The following is a 17,043-nucleotide window of genomic DNA, read 5'->3' as shown; positions in this document are numbered from 1 at the left end:
TTGCTCCGTTGCGGCGTGAAAGAAGGACAAAGATACAAACACACATTTGCACATTTATTATATTAGTATGGATTATAAATAATAATAATAATATAATAATCCCAGCCTATATACGTCCCACTGCTGGGCACAGGCCTCCTCTCAGAATGAGAGGGCTTGGGCAGTAGTTCCCACGCGGGCCCAGTGCGGATTGGGAACTTCACACACACCATTGAATTGCTTCGCAGGTTTGTGCAGGTTTCCTCACGATGTTTTCCTTCACTGTAAAGCTCGTGGTAAATTTCAAATGTAATTTCGCACATGAATTCCGAAAAACTCAGAGGTGCGAGCCGGGGTTTGAACCCACGATCCTCTGCTTGAGAGGCCATAGGTCAAACCACTCGGCCACCGCGGCTTATAAAATAATGCAGAAATAATTATGTCCTTGTGGCGACACCCCTGCCACATATTGTGTGATCAGCATTTTAGCTAACCACGCGGGGCCCGCGGCCAACGGACGCCAGTCGGTACACAACCACCTTACTTGCCACGCGCCTACCAACGCGCCCCGACTCCCGCCTGGTTAGCCCGCCTTCTGAACTTTTCTATAACATACATGTGTGATATTAAAGAATATTAACTACCTACTTTGTTCATCTCTTCCATCCCAGTACGCAACCCGAACTATAGACATTGCCAGTAAAAGGTAGCTAAATCCTTTTACCTCTTAACGCTTAAACTGCGGAACCGACGTAGAAAAATGTGGAATAGAAAAGTTTGTCGTAGAACTTGACTTGGTGTTAAAAATACCAAAATCGCTATAGGTGTGCTTGTAAAATTTCTTGATTTAAAATTTCATGCTATCACGTTGCACATAATTTTTACATACAAATGAACATAATTTTTAGTTAATATTGTCATCATCTAAGATAGTGAGTTATATACTTGTTCGGAATATGTAAACTTTTCTTTATCGTTTGAGCTGTCAAAATTTTCACAAAAATGTGACTTAGTCAATTTCTCCTTTCAACCGTCGATATATAGACTTGCTTCGAAATTACTCATTTAGTTTATTTCTAAATTAAATATTATAATTAAACAAGCCTTTAATTAATCAAGAAAATGTATTATTGAAACAGTCAAACAATTCAGTCGTTCGTTATGTTAGTCTTTCGTAATTAGGAAATATTAAAAAGAGACTTGAGAATTAGCGTACCATTAATGGAAACTTGAGTTTTGCTTCATTAATGATTATATAGAGATTATATCTTACTTCGAATTTCGTGTAGATGTCGGCCGATCGTAAAATCCATAAAACGTCACTATAATAGGCAAATCGTTAAACGGTGAGTTTTGAACGATATGGCGGATGTCCATTAGCCAATTCATGAAATGGCGCCATTTCACGATATGCCTAGGAATTTCGTGATCTAGCGGATTTTACGAACGATCGGCCGTCGACATGTCTAACGCTCAGGCGCTGACTATCGCATTCATCTTCTCTTTCAACCCTTATCCGACACCATGTGACAGAAAGAAATGGAAAAACGAATGCTATTACTATGATTATTGTGTGTAACATAATAGGGCGTTTGATTTTATAAATTCTCTACAAGCAAACTTTAGCACGTACCTCTCGCACGATCAAATAAAACTCAGACATATTTAAATTTTGTATCCTGCTCATTAATATTTCCTCTTAACGCCATAAATTCCAAAACACTTAATCCATGATAAACCCATTCAAAGTGAACAGAACCAAATATTTCTGACAAAACCTTTTAAAAAAACAAGATTTCTCTAACACCGACCTTTTGTCGGACCGCCAATCTTTTTTTTTAACCGCCAGGCGTCAAGCGGTCAACAGATTTGAAATAACAGGTGAATCAGTTGCTTGAATATTTGTTTAACGTTTGGCATGTTTTTTTATCATCATGGCTTTAAATCATACACGGTTTTATTTAGTATTTTAAAACCTTTTTTAGTTAATCATTCATTCATCCCAGCCTATATACGTCCCACTGCTGGGCACAGGCCTCCTCTCAGAACAAGAGGGCTTGGGCCATAGTTCCCACGCGGGCCCAGTGCGGATTGGAAACTTCACACGCACCATTGAATCGCTTCGCAGGTTTGTGCAGGTTTCCTCACGATGTTTTCCTTCACCGCAGTTTAGTTAATCTAATGCGATTTTAGTTTTTACCTGACTGTTTTATACACTAAAGCCGCATTCACATTTGCTGTCTTGTTGTGTCGTGATTTTGAATGGTTGTTCACATTTATCTGATGCAGTGTGTTGTGACGGCTTGCTTTGTGTCGCATCCATAAGCTATATAGAGGGAGAGAGACAGAGAGCATCACAACACAACATGACAGATAAATGTGAATGCCTGACAAACGGGCACACGATTCATCTCATGTCAAGACATCACCACCGCCTAGAAACACCTAGAGGATTAATGGTACTGCTAAATTGCTAATAGTTGCCGACCTTGCTGGAAATTATGCACTCGCCTTTTTAATTCTAACAATACGACCGTGTTGCGTTCAAAAATAACACAAATTTATTTTTATTTAAAAATTAGAAAATTTACAGAAAATGTTTTATTACAATCTTCATGATACGGATTATTTAGATAAAATACAACCTAAACGTACCTACTCGTATACCTAAGTGTACGCAAACCTAAGTGCAACCTATAATTTATTTTGAGGTTGTAAGGAATACTAAAAAGTATTAATTTAGCTAACTTATTTCATCGATTTATATAATTTTTGACCTATCTTCTCACACTATCTTGTCACACTTATACTTATGAAAATCGGATTATTTTGTTCTTTTACAAAAATCGCCATAAAAATGTGCGAAGTAATGTTCAGATGGTCTCTTGAGTACACACACATACTAACCTTAGCATTTTTATAATATACGTATACTTAGTAAAGATATCTTAGGTCAGTTTTTTTTGTTTTTATACGTATGTAAACTCTTTATTCTACAAAGAAAACCTTTACTATATACTATTAAGTTATAACTGCTTTGAAACCAGCCGTTTGGCTCATCTGCCCCAATCTGTGTCCACAACACCTCATTATTATTCCACCAAATAATGATTCGACCGATTCGGGCCGATTATCTTTCCGGGAACGATCGGTAGATTACGCGGCGCTTTGTTAAACCGGGGTCGGGCACACCTGGGGGGCAGGGATGCGCGAGTATCGATAGTTCAGTTGTCGATACTGGGCGAGTATCGATACTTGCAATAATTATCAAGTGTTATTTTCACCATCGCTGCATATACGCCGTGTTTATCTTGATTTCCGCTAAGTTCGACAGGAGGCTCAGTTCATTGGTACCTGGTAATTAAAATATAATGGTGGGTGTAAAGCTCCCAATCCTCCAATCATTAAAGGCATGGCGCTGGCCTCAACGCATCTTTCTATTGTCAACTGTCTGATTTAGTTTAAGAGCACTTTGTTTTTCACTTTGTAATTTGCTTCTATATCTAATGATTGTCCGGTTAAAGCTTTTACGCGATAACAACAGCCAATGCCGCTTTATTTATTTGTAGTTGTACGTGTTGTAATGTTCAATAAAATAAAATAAAACTTAAGTGTTTTGTGTTGGTGACAAATAGTTCTATCTAACATACTATTATGTTGATTTCATTGTATCAGCGTCTAATACGTCCCTTTGCAGGACTCAGAAAGAGATGGTTTAGGCTGTAGCTCGTACCTGGGCCCAGCGCGGATTGGGAACTTAATACACATCATTAAATTTCTTCACAGATGTTGTAGATCAAAAAACAGCAGGTGAAATATAACATTTCATAAAAATATTAGTTAAACTTAATTAGTTTTAACTCGACTTGTCTTACATAGCTACTTTCGGACTCCAGCGCTGGGCCTCGGAAAAACACAGCCCACCATTAAAATAACGAAGTCAAAATTGCGCTAAAGAATTCCTTCCGCCGTGATGGAAATTTTAATGAGTCGCCTAATCGTTTCGCCAAATTGGACAATTTTCCTGGTTCGGTTTTATGGTCAAATAATGTGGCATCGTTTAATACGCCTATTTTTTTGTTTACTTCATTCTATCAAAAATGTGCTTTGATTTTGTCACGTAAATAATTAGGAAGAATGAAGGCACGTTTCACCACTCATTGATCCATTTTGAGACTGATAATTATGATGCCGTCTCTGTTTATTCGGGCAACACAAACAAAGACGGCATCACGATAATAATATCTATTATGATTGGTTATTTGGAGTATTTTTGTATTTTTTATTTCAACTCCAAATTTGTCACTTTTACGGTCATCTCGTAAAACCATAATCGAAAATACAAAACACGCACGCACGGAATGCTGAGGACCTGGGTTCGATTTCCAGAGCTGGTATCTTTTTCTGGTTTTTCTGTACATCCATGTCTCAGTTTGTATTTTCGATATCACAGATATCTGTCACATAAAATTTATCGATGAATGGTGAAACAGACAAATTGATTTCCGTTAACTTAAAAGAAACATTCATCGAGTCAAATGGAGATAATGTCACACAAGGCACTGGTGACCCAACTCTTACTGTTTAAAAAGTAATCAAGATTAATTTTAATTTACTAACATGGTTTAAATTCACACATATTTAGCAAAAGAAGTTTAAAAGTGAGTTTTTCTCTGTCGAGTAACACGTCATGCTCTCTAACCAAGTTTGTGAATTTTAACAATGACTGTGATAATTACCAGTTATTTTCTATCACTGAACTGAGCCATCTGTCGAACTTAACGGAAGTCAACAAAAACTCGGTGTATTTAAAACTATCGATACAGATACAACATGCCATTCCCAGAACTATCGCAACTATTGTTGATTCCACAAAGGCATTCCTTGCCCTCAATGCGTTCACACATCGCACACATCGAACAAAAACAATTAAACAATGCTTAATGAAGAATATCTAAGTTAAATATTGTGATTCAACTAACTATTTAATTATCAGGTATTTAATATCATTCTCGTACGTGTAACGTCCACCAACGAGAAGGACGGATGACCTGAGGCCTTATATTGTCTAACGCAAAGGGAATCACAATCGTTTTCACCACTTCTTTCTGTCACACTGTAAAATACGAGGGTAGAAAGAGATGGTGGATGCGATCGCCAACGTCAGTGCGTTAGTCTAACGCATGCATTTTCACCTTTTGGTTTTAACGGCACACTTTTCGTTGATCAAAGTTTCACGGCACACCAGTAAAAAATAGGCAAGTGCGAGTTGTATTGGCGCGTAGATTATCTAACGGGTTCCGTACAATATACCCATAATATGTAATATCTGGGTGACCGAGCTCCGCTCGGGCTAAAACTCGGTCCCAAGCGTTTCCCAAGCTAGATCGATTTTTCATCCTCGTAAACCCCTACGAGTACATATCAAAATTCATCCAAATCGTTGGAGCCGTTTCCGAGATCCCCGAAGTATATATACAAATATATATACAAGAATTGCTCGTTTAAAGGTATTAGATACACATAGATAACATAACGGACAGCGGAGGCTTATTAATAGGGTCTCAGGCCCTCAGGAGTCCCGTAGTGCAGTATATAGCACGCTTGGCGCGTATAGCCAAGATACACGCGTGTAAATCCCATCCGGTCCGGCGCACCTAACAAAGATTTTCGTTTAAAAAAAGCAGTTAAAATATTAAAAATCACTGCAAAAACCTTTCGTTACAAAACATACAAATTTTGTTAAAAATATTACCAACATTTTATCTTGCGTAGTAATCAATAATTTATATTCCATTGTAAATAGTGTCCAGGTAAAATATTTGTCATTTTTGCTACCACAGAATCCATTGTTTGGCGCGCACTCGGTCAAATCTGACGTGGTTACGCTAACATGAGCATAAAAAAATAACATACATTTGGCTTTACAATTCGTTTGCTGTTACAAAGTTCCTTAGTTCATTTTATGTGGTTGAAACTAGAGCCTTTTGGTGCAGGCTTTAAGGGTTCATTTCAATTGCTGCAAATGTATTAGTTAGGACCTTGTAGCCGTGACTTAGAATGCAACAATGCATTTAAATAAAATGGTGCAGGTCCTTCGTGGGTGATAAAGTGCATTAAAGTCTTATTTCTTGCAACGGGTTCTGTCATTACATCCATCCATATTAATATACAAGGTGGGCCCTGTAACAGGAGCAAAAAATTAGTTCTACAACTTTTGAAAATAACTTGTATTATGATTTTAATTATAGTTTAAAGTTTAATTGGACAAGCAATGTATTACGAAAACCGTCATTTTGTTACGTGACAGGCGATGTCATTTAGGCTATTGGATGTACGGCATTGAAAATACCATTTAATTTGTTTGGAATAAACATACTGATAAAATTACTTAATTGTCGAAAATTGCAAAACTAAACTAGTTTCATTTGAGTAGCAGAATCTGTGTTTTATTTTTTTGCTCCTGTTACAGGGCCCACCCGGTATAGTAGTTAGTAATACCTAGTTTAACTCTTTATTGTACAGTATAACTTACATTAAGAAAATACAGATACATTACACACAGAGGAGTAATCAATTAGAGAAAAGTATTATAAATTCGAAAAGAGAATACCTAGTCGTTTTGAAAGAAAAATACTTTCTGCCAAGTTTCTTTCGGCGTATGCTTCTTGGCAGTAATAGTCTTTCGGAGAGCGCCAATAGTATAAACGTTTTGATTTTAGTATTGAAACTATCTCTGTCAGTCTGTTACCTATTCACGCTCAAATCGCGGAACCAATACCTAAAGATGAAATTTAGTGGATATGTAGATTAAGGATAGGATAAGACCCTAGAAAGTACACAGTTTTTATACCGAAAATCATCCCTTACACCGGTTTTATAATTACACCAAACGGTACCCTAAAACCTCTTGCCTTGCACAAAATGTCAAACGGCTATTTTTATTAAAACCGTGAAATTTACTCCCCATTGTAGTGCTCTAACAGAAAACTGTTTGGTTCCGCGAACTTCTTTGCATATGTCACGCTTGATTATATTAATTATACGCACAACGAAATGGAAATCGTCATTGTTGAAGCTACAAAATCCACGCTAATATTATAATGCCATAATGCTAAAGAAACAGATAGATAGAACCCTTCACGCTTCGCTTAACAGTATTGATTAAGATGAAATTTTGAGTTTGAGGCTCTTGGAAAACAAAAAAGTTTTTGTCAAAGACGTCCGCTGCTGAACAAAGGTCTCCCCCTTATAACGCCACAATGAACAGCAACTCGCCATTTGCATCCACCGGTTGCCCGTGATTCTCACGATGTCGTCAGTCCACCTGACGATTAGAGACCTGCCAACGCTTCGTCTTCCGGTTCGTGGTCGCCACGCGAGGACTTTTCTCTCGCAACGCGGTTATCTGTTCTTCGAGCGATGGGGCCCGCCCATTGCTACTTCTCTCGCATATCATCCACTAAGTGGGATGGCATTTTGTCTGGTAACTTCAATAAACGTAAAATCAACCCTCAAAGAGGGTGAATTTTGGAATATCCAGTATATCTGAAAGCATTTTTGCTTTTTAACTGAAACTGAGACTTCGCGCTCGCTCGATCTAAAATACGCTGCTGAATTCGACCCACAATCAAAAACAAATTTCTCGATTTAATAACTACAATTCTAACAATAAAACTAATTTATTTCCCGTGCCGACTAACAAACGAATGTGAACCTAAACGACTTGGAATTAGAAGCTAATTACCAAAAATACGTTTAATGACTTTTAAATAAGCTTTATGCCGATCACGCGACCGATAAATCACGGCTTTTGATATAAATCTGAACATGAAACAACAATAAAAATAATCTTTCATGTTCATCTTGGCAAGTTAAAACGTAGAATACCTATCTAAGGGCTTACACTAGCTGACGCGGATGCTCGGAGCTGGTGGATGCCTATTGAAAACTGAGATGGACATGAGGTTGTTGTTATCCCGAAGAATTGCATAGTTGGAAACTTGCACCTTCTAAATGGAACTCTAAAAAACGGAAACTTCTAATTGAATCCACTGTTATCTTTTATTAGGATACAATATTGATTTTCAATCCTTCTGGGATTGGATACAATTAAAAATTACACCCGGCCTGCCGGCAAATTGAATTCCGTGGCGGGAATCCAAAATTGTGATTACCCTTCGATGAGTTTCGCGATAGATACGTGAATCAATTAAACCTTTTTACATCACGTAGAGTTATAAAATTATTTGTTTCTGTCAACCACCACAAGCGCCATCTATCCTAATAGTTTGTAACTATAGTTTACCGTTGTTCTTTTTTTAAAGATTTTATTTAACACTGCACTTGCACTGTATATATGTATTTACCTATGTGCGGGTCACATCTTGCAAGTTGAGTTTGACCCACTTCCAGAGGTCGAATTGACTTGAAATTTGGCATATTTATGTAAATCTGGTAACAATACAATAATCTGGTAGTAACATAGTAAGAAAATAGGCGAAAATTAAATAAAATAAATAAATAAATATAATGGAACAATTCACACCAATTGACCTGGTCCCAAACTAAGCTTACCAAAGCTTGTGTTATGGGTACTAAGCAACGGATAAATATAATTATATAGATAGATACATACTTAAATACATATTAAACACCCAAGACCCGAGAACAAACATTTGTATTTTTCATACAAATATCTGCCCCGACACGAGAATCGAACCCGGGACCTCAAGCTTCGTAGTCAGGTTCTCTAACCACTAGGCCATCTGGTCGTCTTAACCCTTAAACTCAGCCTAAGAAAAAAATAAATATTTTGCTATACAATACAATACAATAATATCTTCATTGTACACCAGAAATAGTAAGCAATACAGAAAACAGGCACACAGAGAAAACCTATAGATTAAAGGAGAACCTATAAGCAGTTTATGGTTTTTTAAATTAACATAGTAAATAAGTAAAGTACGGAGCGATCTCCGCGCGAATCTCGCAGCTGTCTGCAGTACCACTACCATGAGTTTACAGTGACCGTAGCGACGGCGTAAATTATTTGTAGGGGCGCTGTATAATTCTCCATACAAATAATTCACGCCGTCGCTATCGAGTACGGTCACTGTAAACTCATGGTAGTGCTACGGGCTACTACGAAACCCGAAACTCGAAGTTCTTGTTGTGCGGTCCCTCTGACACTTATACTATTTAATACGAGAGCGAGAGGGACGGTACGATACGAACTTCGAGTTTCGAATTTCTTAGTAGCCCTGCTGGTTTTAAACCGAATAAATAAATTAACTTTAGTTTATTTCGCTTCACGTCTCCGTGTCTAAAGTTCTTCTCTTCTATGCGATTATCATATCCACATACCTTCCGAATAACTGCAATGCCGATCGTATACATCGTTATATACTCATGTATGAAGTCTTCAACAATTTTAATCACGATTATCTTTATTGTTTAAGTTCGAAAAGCGGTAAAGTGTGTGTCGTATTTTTACATTTTACGTATCCGTACTTCAACTTGTGTTGGTGTCTATGGATAACGGTGATTGCTTTCCATCAGGTGACCCGCCTGCTCTTTCCCCCCTATCATATAAATAAAGAGTTAGCGCTAAGCCGTAGACATATACACAGATAGTGGACAGGCATTTGCGATTACGCTGCTATTGTAATGCCGTCCGTCTATAACTCTCCTAAGGGTCTCCCCAAAGCCTAAGCTTGAATAGTGCCTTAGGGTCTCCCCACATCGACGCGGAATCGGCTTAAGCCGACCAAAAAATGCTTTATGTCCACGCAATAGCGAAAAATACTTCTTCCCGTTGGTGAACGTCGTTGCGCGTCGGCCGAGCCGATTGACGTCTTTTTCGCTCTTAGTCAAAATACCATAAACGGGACTTATGAGGCTACTTGCTTACACTGATTAACGATTGATACTTAGATATTTATTAACAGTTATACTTCGAGACTTCAAGCTGCATCAACATTCATTATAGTAATGGTGAATGATGACTTTAGTGTCAAGTCTGCCTAGCAGCGCGAGTTCTTCGAACTACCCGCACTTGATCATTAATAGTACCGGCACTCGTATCACGAACTACCCGCACTTGGTCACTTTTATTAGTCACCCTATCACACTATTTTTCGCTCTTATTGACTGGCCAACGAAAGCTGTTCCAGACAAATCGCGGCAAATTTAAAAAAAATGAGGCTGACAACACTTGCTATACACTGATTAAACGATGTTGATACTTAGATATTTATTTAATTTTTCCAGATATTAAATTATAGTCGAGACTTCAAGCTGCATCAACATTCATTATAGTAATGTGTGAAAGTTGATGATGTACTTTATTAGTAGTCCCTTGGTAAAGTTTATGACCTTTGTCAGAGCCCATTTACGTACTAACATATTCTTGAACATTTTCCATTTTGAGGACGGTAGGAGGTTGAATTTAAACAAAAAATAATTTATTTATTTCTTAAAGCAGAAATATTAAAATTACAAGTATCTAAGCCGGGTTAGAATGACAATATGACAATTTTGACACTCTCAAAAATGATACCAGATTAAAGTTTCGTAAAAAATGCGTGGACAGCTTTCGCTGGCTGGAGTCTAGAGAGTTTTTTGATCGACTAAAGCCGATCCCGTGTCTATAGATGTGGGGAGACCCTAAGCATAGGGTACAAAATAATCGTACACCCAAGTTTATTTCGTCTTTGCCAATAAAAGCCTTTTTGGTGGTATTTTAATTCAAGTGATACGGTCTGATGTTCAATGAATCGAATTTTTGAGGCAAATGAATTAAATTACGCTTTTGCTTTGGTATTGGTTTTGAATTCTGATTTCACATGAGTTAAATTGAGATGACCTTTGTTCGCAAGTGTTTTATAATTAGAGCTTGTGCGCACTAGCGATTATGCCGGCGGTTTCTCGGCAGAGCTGGAACGTGGCGAGCACGCTGCGGTATCACCGCGACTATTCGCCGCCTGTGAGCCGCCGCGGTGCCGTCGCGTGGACACTGCGATTAAGCCACGTACGGTCATATACGGTCCGCGTCACCGCGGCGGTGCATTGGCGACACGCTGGCTGCAAATAATCGCGGAGGTATCGCACGCAGCGCACCGCATCCTCGCGGGCCCAGTGCGTAATGAAAAAATGAAAATGAAAAAAGTTTATTGGTTTAAATAATACCTACATAATAATATTTCGAAATATTCCGACCACACTAGGTAAAGATCTGTGTCTTGGAGGACAGAGTTTGAGTATCTCCGACTTCGAGATCTACGTACGATATTCACATCGATTATTATCACTATCAATGATAACAGAAGTTTAAAACAGTACGGACAACATTAAATAAATAAATAATAATCATAATGAATAAGTACATATTAAATATCCAAGACCCGACAACAAACATTCGTATTATTCATACAAATATCTGCCCCGGCCCGGAATCGAACCTGGGACCTCAAGCTTCGTAGTCATAGGTTCTCTAACCATTTGGTCATCCAGTCGTTAAATAAAACAAAACTATAGATGACCCGAGACTCAACCTAGTAAAATGTTACTTATTTTTCCTTTAATCTGACGGTAACGAATTCGTCAACCGATTAGCCAAGGCATAAAATGTAACACACATAGATACACGGACAAACTCACAAGCTTTCTAAATTGCAATTCTCTCTTCTCACTATCGGATAGAGAGAATCTTCCACTTATCGATAAACGACGGTCGATAGTCTGGAACGAATAGTGCGATTGTAATGCACATATCGATTATATCAATATTGGCATCGGTTAGATGTTACCAACGGCCCCACCACAATTTCGCAGGATCAGCGACGGGACGTACTATTTTCTATCCATTGCGTTTACCGCCAGGTAGCCACTGAGTGGTGAGCGTTTCGACTGCGCAATGAATAGAGAATATGCAACTTAGATCGCTTTTAGTTGTGAGGTGGTAATAATCTTGTTATAGGTCCCTACAGTCTCCTTAGAGTAGAGACAATTTAGATATCAACGAATGACCGTATAAGTATGCGGAATAAGTTGAAATTGTGTTTTTGTCTTCTTGTCAGGGTGCTTCAAAGGAAATAACCCAACCTAACCAACAAAGAGTTGGAAAACTCCCGACTTTGTTACTTCAAAGTTTAATATCTCAAAATTGGTTCAGCCTGCTTTCAATTTAAAAAAAACCGCATTCAAATCGGTCCACCCGTTTAAGAGCTATGGTGCCACAGACAGACAGACAGACACACTTTGCGGTCAAACTTATAACACCCCTCTTTTTGCGTCGGGGGTTAAAAAGAAAATAAGTATCACAGTACACTTGACACTTGACACCGATTGATCTAGTTCCAAGGTAAGTAAAGCTTGTGTTATGGGAACAGATAAACGTACTTATTAGGGACGCAATGGCTATCCGGTCGTTAAAAAAGTAAAGTTTATAGCATCACTTTGTTGTTCTGTCTGTCTGCCCGTTCGTCTGTCAGACAAGATCCCTTTTCTTAGGGACGCGTGATCGTAATTAATATCGAATACTCAAGTCTGCTGGCGGCTGGTTTTTAGGGTTCCGTACCCAAAGGGTAAAAACGGAAACCCTAGACTTCGCTGTCTGTCCGTCTGTCCGTCTGTCACCAGGCTGTATCTCATGAACTGTGATAGTTAGACAGTTGAAATTTTCACAGATTATGTATAACTGTGGCCCGGCACGCATCTTAATTTCGATAAATGAAATATCGATAGTTAAAATATCGACGGTCAAAATATCTAACCTAATCTAACCTACTTTCTACTACTACTCTACTTTGCTTTGTTCTTTTACCTTTTCATTGTACTTGTAGTGTCTACTCTTGTGTCTGATATCCTGTCAATCGTTCAAAGGTTAACTGGAAGAGATCCCTTTAAGGGATAAGTTCGCCTTTGTACATCTTATTATCCTGTGTTATGTTATTTTCATGTGTGTTATGTACAATAAAGAGTTTTACAATACAATACAATACAATACTTTCGATATTTTGACCGTCGACTGTTTAACTTTACATTTATTAATTTTAGATATTCAGATACGTCCTCCGTGGCCGCTATAAAAATAAATACTAAAAACAGAATTAAGTAAATATTTAATGGGGGCTTCCATACAACAAACGTGCTTTTTTGCCGTTTTTTGCTAATGTCTAATGAATGTTGAATAGATGGTACGGAACCCTTCGTGCGCGAGTCCGACTCGCACTTGAACGGTTTTTTATTTAAATATGTATGTACAGTCAAATAAACTGATTCATGTGCCAGAATGGGTGGGGTCCGCTTAAATAATCCATTTCACTATTATTTACTTGACAAAAGTATGTATGGGATGTCAATGATTTAGTATCATTTGGTGAAAATGGAAAATGGACAACTCGAAATTATACGTCAAAGCAGAAAAATAACAATTTGAATTACATAAACAAGGAAAATTTGGATGTAAGTTTTTTTTACATTTAGACAAAATTCACTGGATGGTATTCATTTTGGTCCAAATTCAAAATGGTCAATTCAGGTCGACGATTCTCCATTTGCACTGAAAGATAGTAAATCGACTGTACGCGCGAAAACACGTACGTGCCAGATATTTGTAACGTGTCTGTTGTTTTTATTTTTGTTTTTTATTATTATTATTATTTTCCTACCTTTTTGGACATTTTGTAGTTCTAAATTTTCGTTTTATTTGGTGTGTTTCTGTTATGTTCATTGTATTTTTTTTATGTGGCAATAAATGTATTTTATTTATTTATTTTTATTTTAGAAAGAAAGAAAATAATTTATTTATAACAGCAATGACACATAATAAGTAAAAATAACAATAGGAAATGTTGCCGCTATAAAAAGGAAGGGGTTTTAAAAGACCTGATCTTACATGCGAATTATCATAATGGTTAGCAGCATCACACCCAAACCGATAATCAGCCCAAAGGGAAGCTCGAGAAAAAATATATGAGCCGTAAACATAGCCCGGAGATCTCAAATTACATGGTGAAAGATTGGCAAGAGAAAGATGGCCGTATTCGGATGGGCGGTTTCGAAATGTATTCTTGTCTGTAGCTTAACATTATCGATTTATACTATACTAGTATTTACTCGCGACCTCGTACGCGTAAATAATTTAGATCTAACAGTTGAACTAAAATTCAGAGATTTTATTAAATTCCCAAAACTTATATCGTGGTTTTCGCTGACGTTGCACTAAAAATAACTGTGTCAAATTTCATGACTTTAAACCCAGCGGTAGAGATTTTAGGACTTAATCGCTATCCCGTGGAAATATCGGGATAAAAGTAGCCTGCTATCTACATACCAAAATTTCATCCAAATCTGTCCAGTCGTAGATACACACACACACATACTCTAAAACTTTGGCATTTATAATATTAGTAGGACTAGCTTTTGTTCGCGACTTTGTCTGCTGAGAATTCCCTAAACGCTACCGCGAAAATAAGTACCTATTTTTCAAGGATAATAACATGCTGGTGCTTGGGCGATTATGCTTTGATCTTGAAACTAGAAGATCAGATAAATCTCATTTCTGGAATCGATGACCCGTCTGTTCGCAGGGATAAGACCACTTAGAGCTATTTTCGCCTGAAGGCAATACTCATAACTATTAACCGTTTCTTTTCTCAAGCAACTGCGAATTTTTCATACCCCATAAAGCCGATTTCTTACATTTATCTTCACATCTTTTGATCGTTTTCGAAGATCCTTGATCCTTATGGAACCTCTGATCTGTATTTTAGTTGTCACTATAAGATGGGTTATTTCAGCGTTTCTTTTTTATTTCCAAAGCCGTTTTAGTGCTAAAATATTGCCGTAAATTCTAGTGTTTGAGTATGAATAATTTATTGGGTATTTCGTGAATAAATTGCTCAGGTCTTCAAAATGGCCGTAAATCTTTACTAAATGCCTGTTGTTACTGAAATATCTCGTCGCAAATTGTCCCAAGATTAAGTTTGCTAACTTTGTTTAATAATTTGATGTAAGCCGATCTACGAGACAGAATAATAAAATTCTTGGTAAGGTATTTGTCTCTACAGTGTTTGCTGTAAAACTTTTTACAAGAAACTTCTTTTAGACAAATCACTGTAAATGAGTACAGTGAAATGAAATTTAATTAATTGCCTGAAGATTATTTTGTCTGTACCATTAAGTACCATTTTGTTTATATTTTATCTGTTATTTTTCTTTTTAAGTACACCTATATTTAATTGTAATTTGACATTCTACATTCTGTGACTGTATATTTTTATTGTTTTAATCATTGACATATTTTGTCCCGTTGTTGTGGACATTTTTTTAAATTTTATATATAATTTTATCGTCTTGACATTCTAATTATTTATTGATTGATCTTTCCAATTTATTAAATTTGACATACTAGTAATTTGATTATTGTTATTATTATTTTTAAATTTAATTCTAATTTTATTTTGGCTGACAATGTATTGTAATTTACCACTATCATATACCTATTATTATTATTTCTTTTTTGTATACAATTTGACGACCCTTTTGTGAATGTCTTATAATTACCCGACATACAGGTAATAAATAAATCTAATCAAGCTTTAACCTTCAAACGTTCGTATGCTTGTGAGCCGTGGTTTCAAAGGTTTCAAATAAATTTTCGGTCACTTTTGGCTACTTTGTTCTTTTAGCGGTGCCATCTTCTACATCTTTTATTACACTATCGATCTCGAGCGTTGGAAGGAACTTGCTGCAAAGTGGTCATCTTGGCGATCTACGTTGAAAGCCATCAGATTATTTGAGGAAGACGACGTTAGACGTAAAAGTAAAGAAAGACCTCTTAAGTCCTCCTGCTCAACTTAGTTGGGCAACTGTACTGTCACGCGTATAGGAGAGTATTTAAAAATAAATACAGCCTAGCCACCCATATCAGTGTCCATAATAGGCTCATTTATAAGCAGAATAGTTTTTAGGGTCTCCGTCGTCGAAACCGTTGGGGAGATTGAGGACTATATGTTATTATTACATTAGTGCTCTTCTTCATTAGGCGTCTTTTCAACATTCGATAGTATCCATGGAGTTACATTTTCTAAAATTAAATCTAATTGAAAGCCTTTTTCTGCCTCCAAGTCCCTGTAATATAAAACTACCTTTACAAATAGTAGATTGTACAACAAGAGCATAAAAACAGCTATTTTACCTGAGACGTTCATATAGACACGTCGTGGGGCAAATGGGTTTAATGCTCGAGTTTTACACTGCTTTTCACTTCGATTGCGAGGAGATGAAATAACAACAGTGGACACGTTGTTCACGTACTAGGTACCTTTTATTTTGCATGTATTGCTGAAATAATTATAAATATTTCGATTTTTAAATTTATTTTGACTTATTGACTCATTGATTTTTAGTTTTATACAAATTAAAAATTATTAAAAAACTATATCGTAACTTTTTTTGTTTGTGGCTGTTAAGAAAGAAAAAAAGAAAGAATAAATTTATTTACCTAAATTCGGCACAACAAAAATAAATAAAATTACAGCTAAAAAACAGACAATCTTATATATTAGGCACCAAGAAAAAAAATTGTGCCGAAAGAAGTAAAAAGGGCCATACTCAGCGTATTGCTACAGCAAGCCGCACCTGACTGCCTTGGTTTTACCTACTTATTGTTAGACGAAGATTTTACTTTATGCACTAGAGCATAAAAAGTCATTTTATGTCGCCTAGATCCAGCATAAACACGAACTTCACGAAGAGAAGTGAAAACATTTTTTTGTTACAGCTGCCATCGAGTCCCTTCACGCGCCGACAGGGGGCGGTGTGGAGCTGCCTTGTGACGTCACACCGGCGCTGCCCGACGACCGTATGGGTCTTGTCATCTGGTACAAGCAGGGCCACGACACACCTATATACTCGTGAGTATTTGCCAGCTCCTTTCCCAAGCGATATGTCACCGTCGCTTCCACGTTATCCATGAATCGTGATATCATTTGGTATACCTGACTAAGAAGCTTGAGGTCCCGGGTTCGATCCTCGGCCGGGCAGATATTTGTATGA

General features: G+C 37.2%; 1 protein-coding gene across 4 annotated transcripts in view; it reads left to right on the top strand.

Annotated features, from left to right (window-relative positions):
* Positions 1-17,043, top strand: part of LOC141444020 (nephrin-like) — a 475,083-nt gene that overhangs the window by 356,422 nt on the left and 101,618 nt on the right. For all 4 annotated transcript variants that reach the window (XM_074109455.1, XM_074109456.1, XM_074109458.1 and 1 more), the window contains one exon: positions 16,769-16,901. In XM_074109455.1, coding sequence (XP_073965556.1) covers positions 16,769-16,901 — 133 coding nt within the window. The remainder of the gene's footprint in view (positions 1-16,768; positions 16,902-17,043) is intronic.

The sequence above is a fragment of the Choristoneura fumiferana genome, chromosome 29, assembly GCF_025370935.1.
Source record: "Choristoneura fumiferana chromosome 29, NRCan_CFum_1, whole genome shotgun sequence".
Taxonomy (NCBI): Eukaryota; Metazoa; Arthropoda; class Insecta; order Lepidoptera; family Tortricidae; genus Choristoneura; species Choristoneura fumiferana.
Note: the sequence above shows the minus strand (reverse complement) of the source record. Positions and strands in the feature narration are given on the sequence as shown.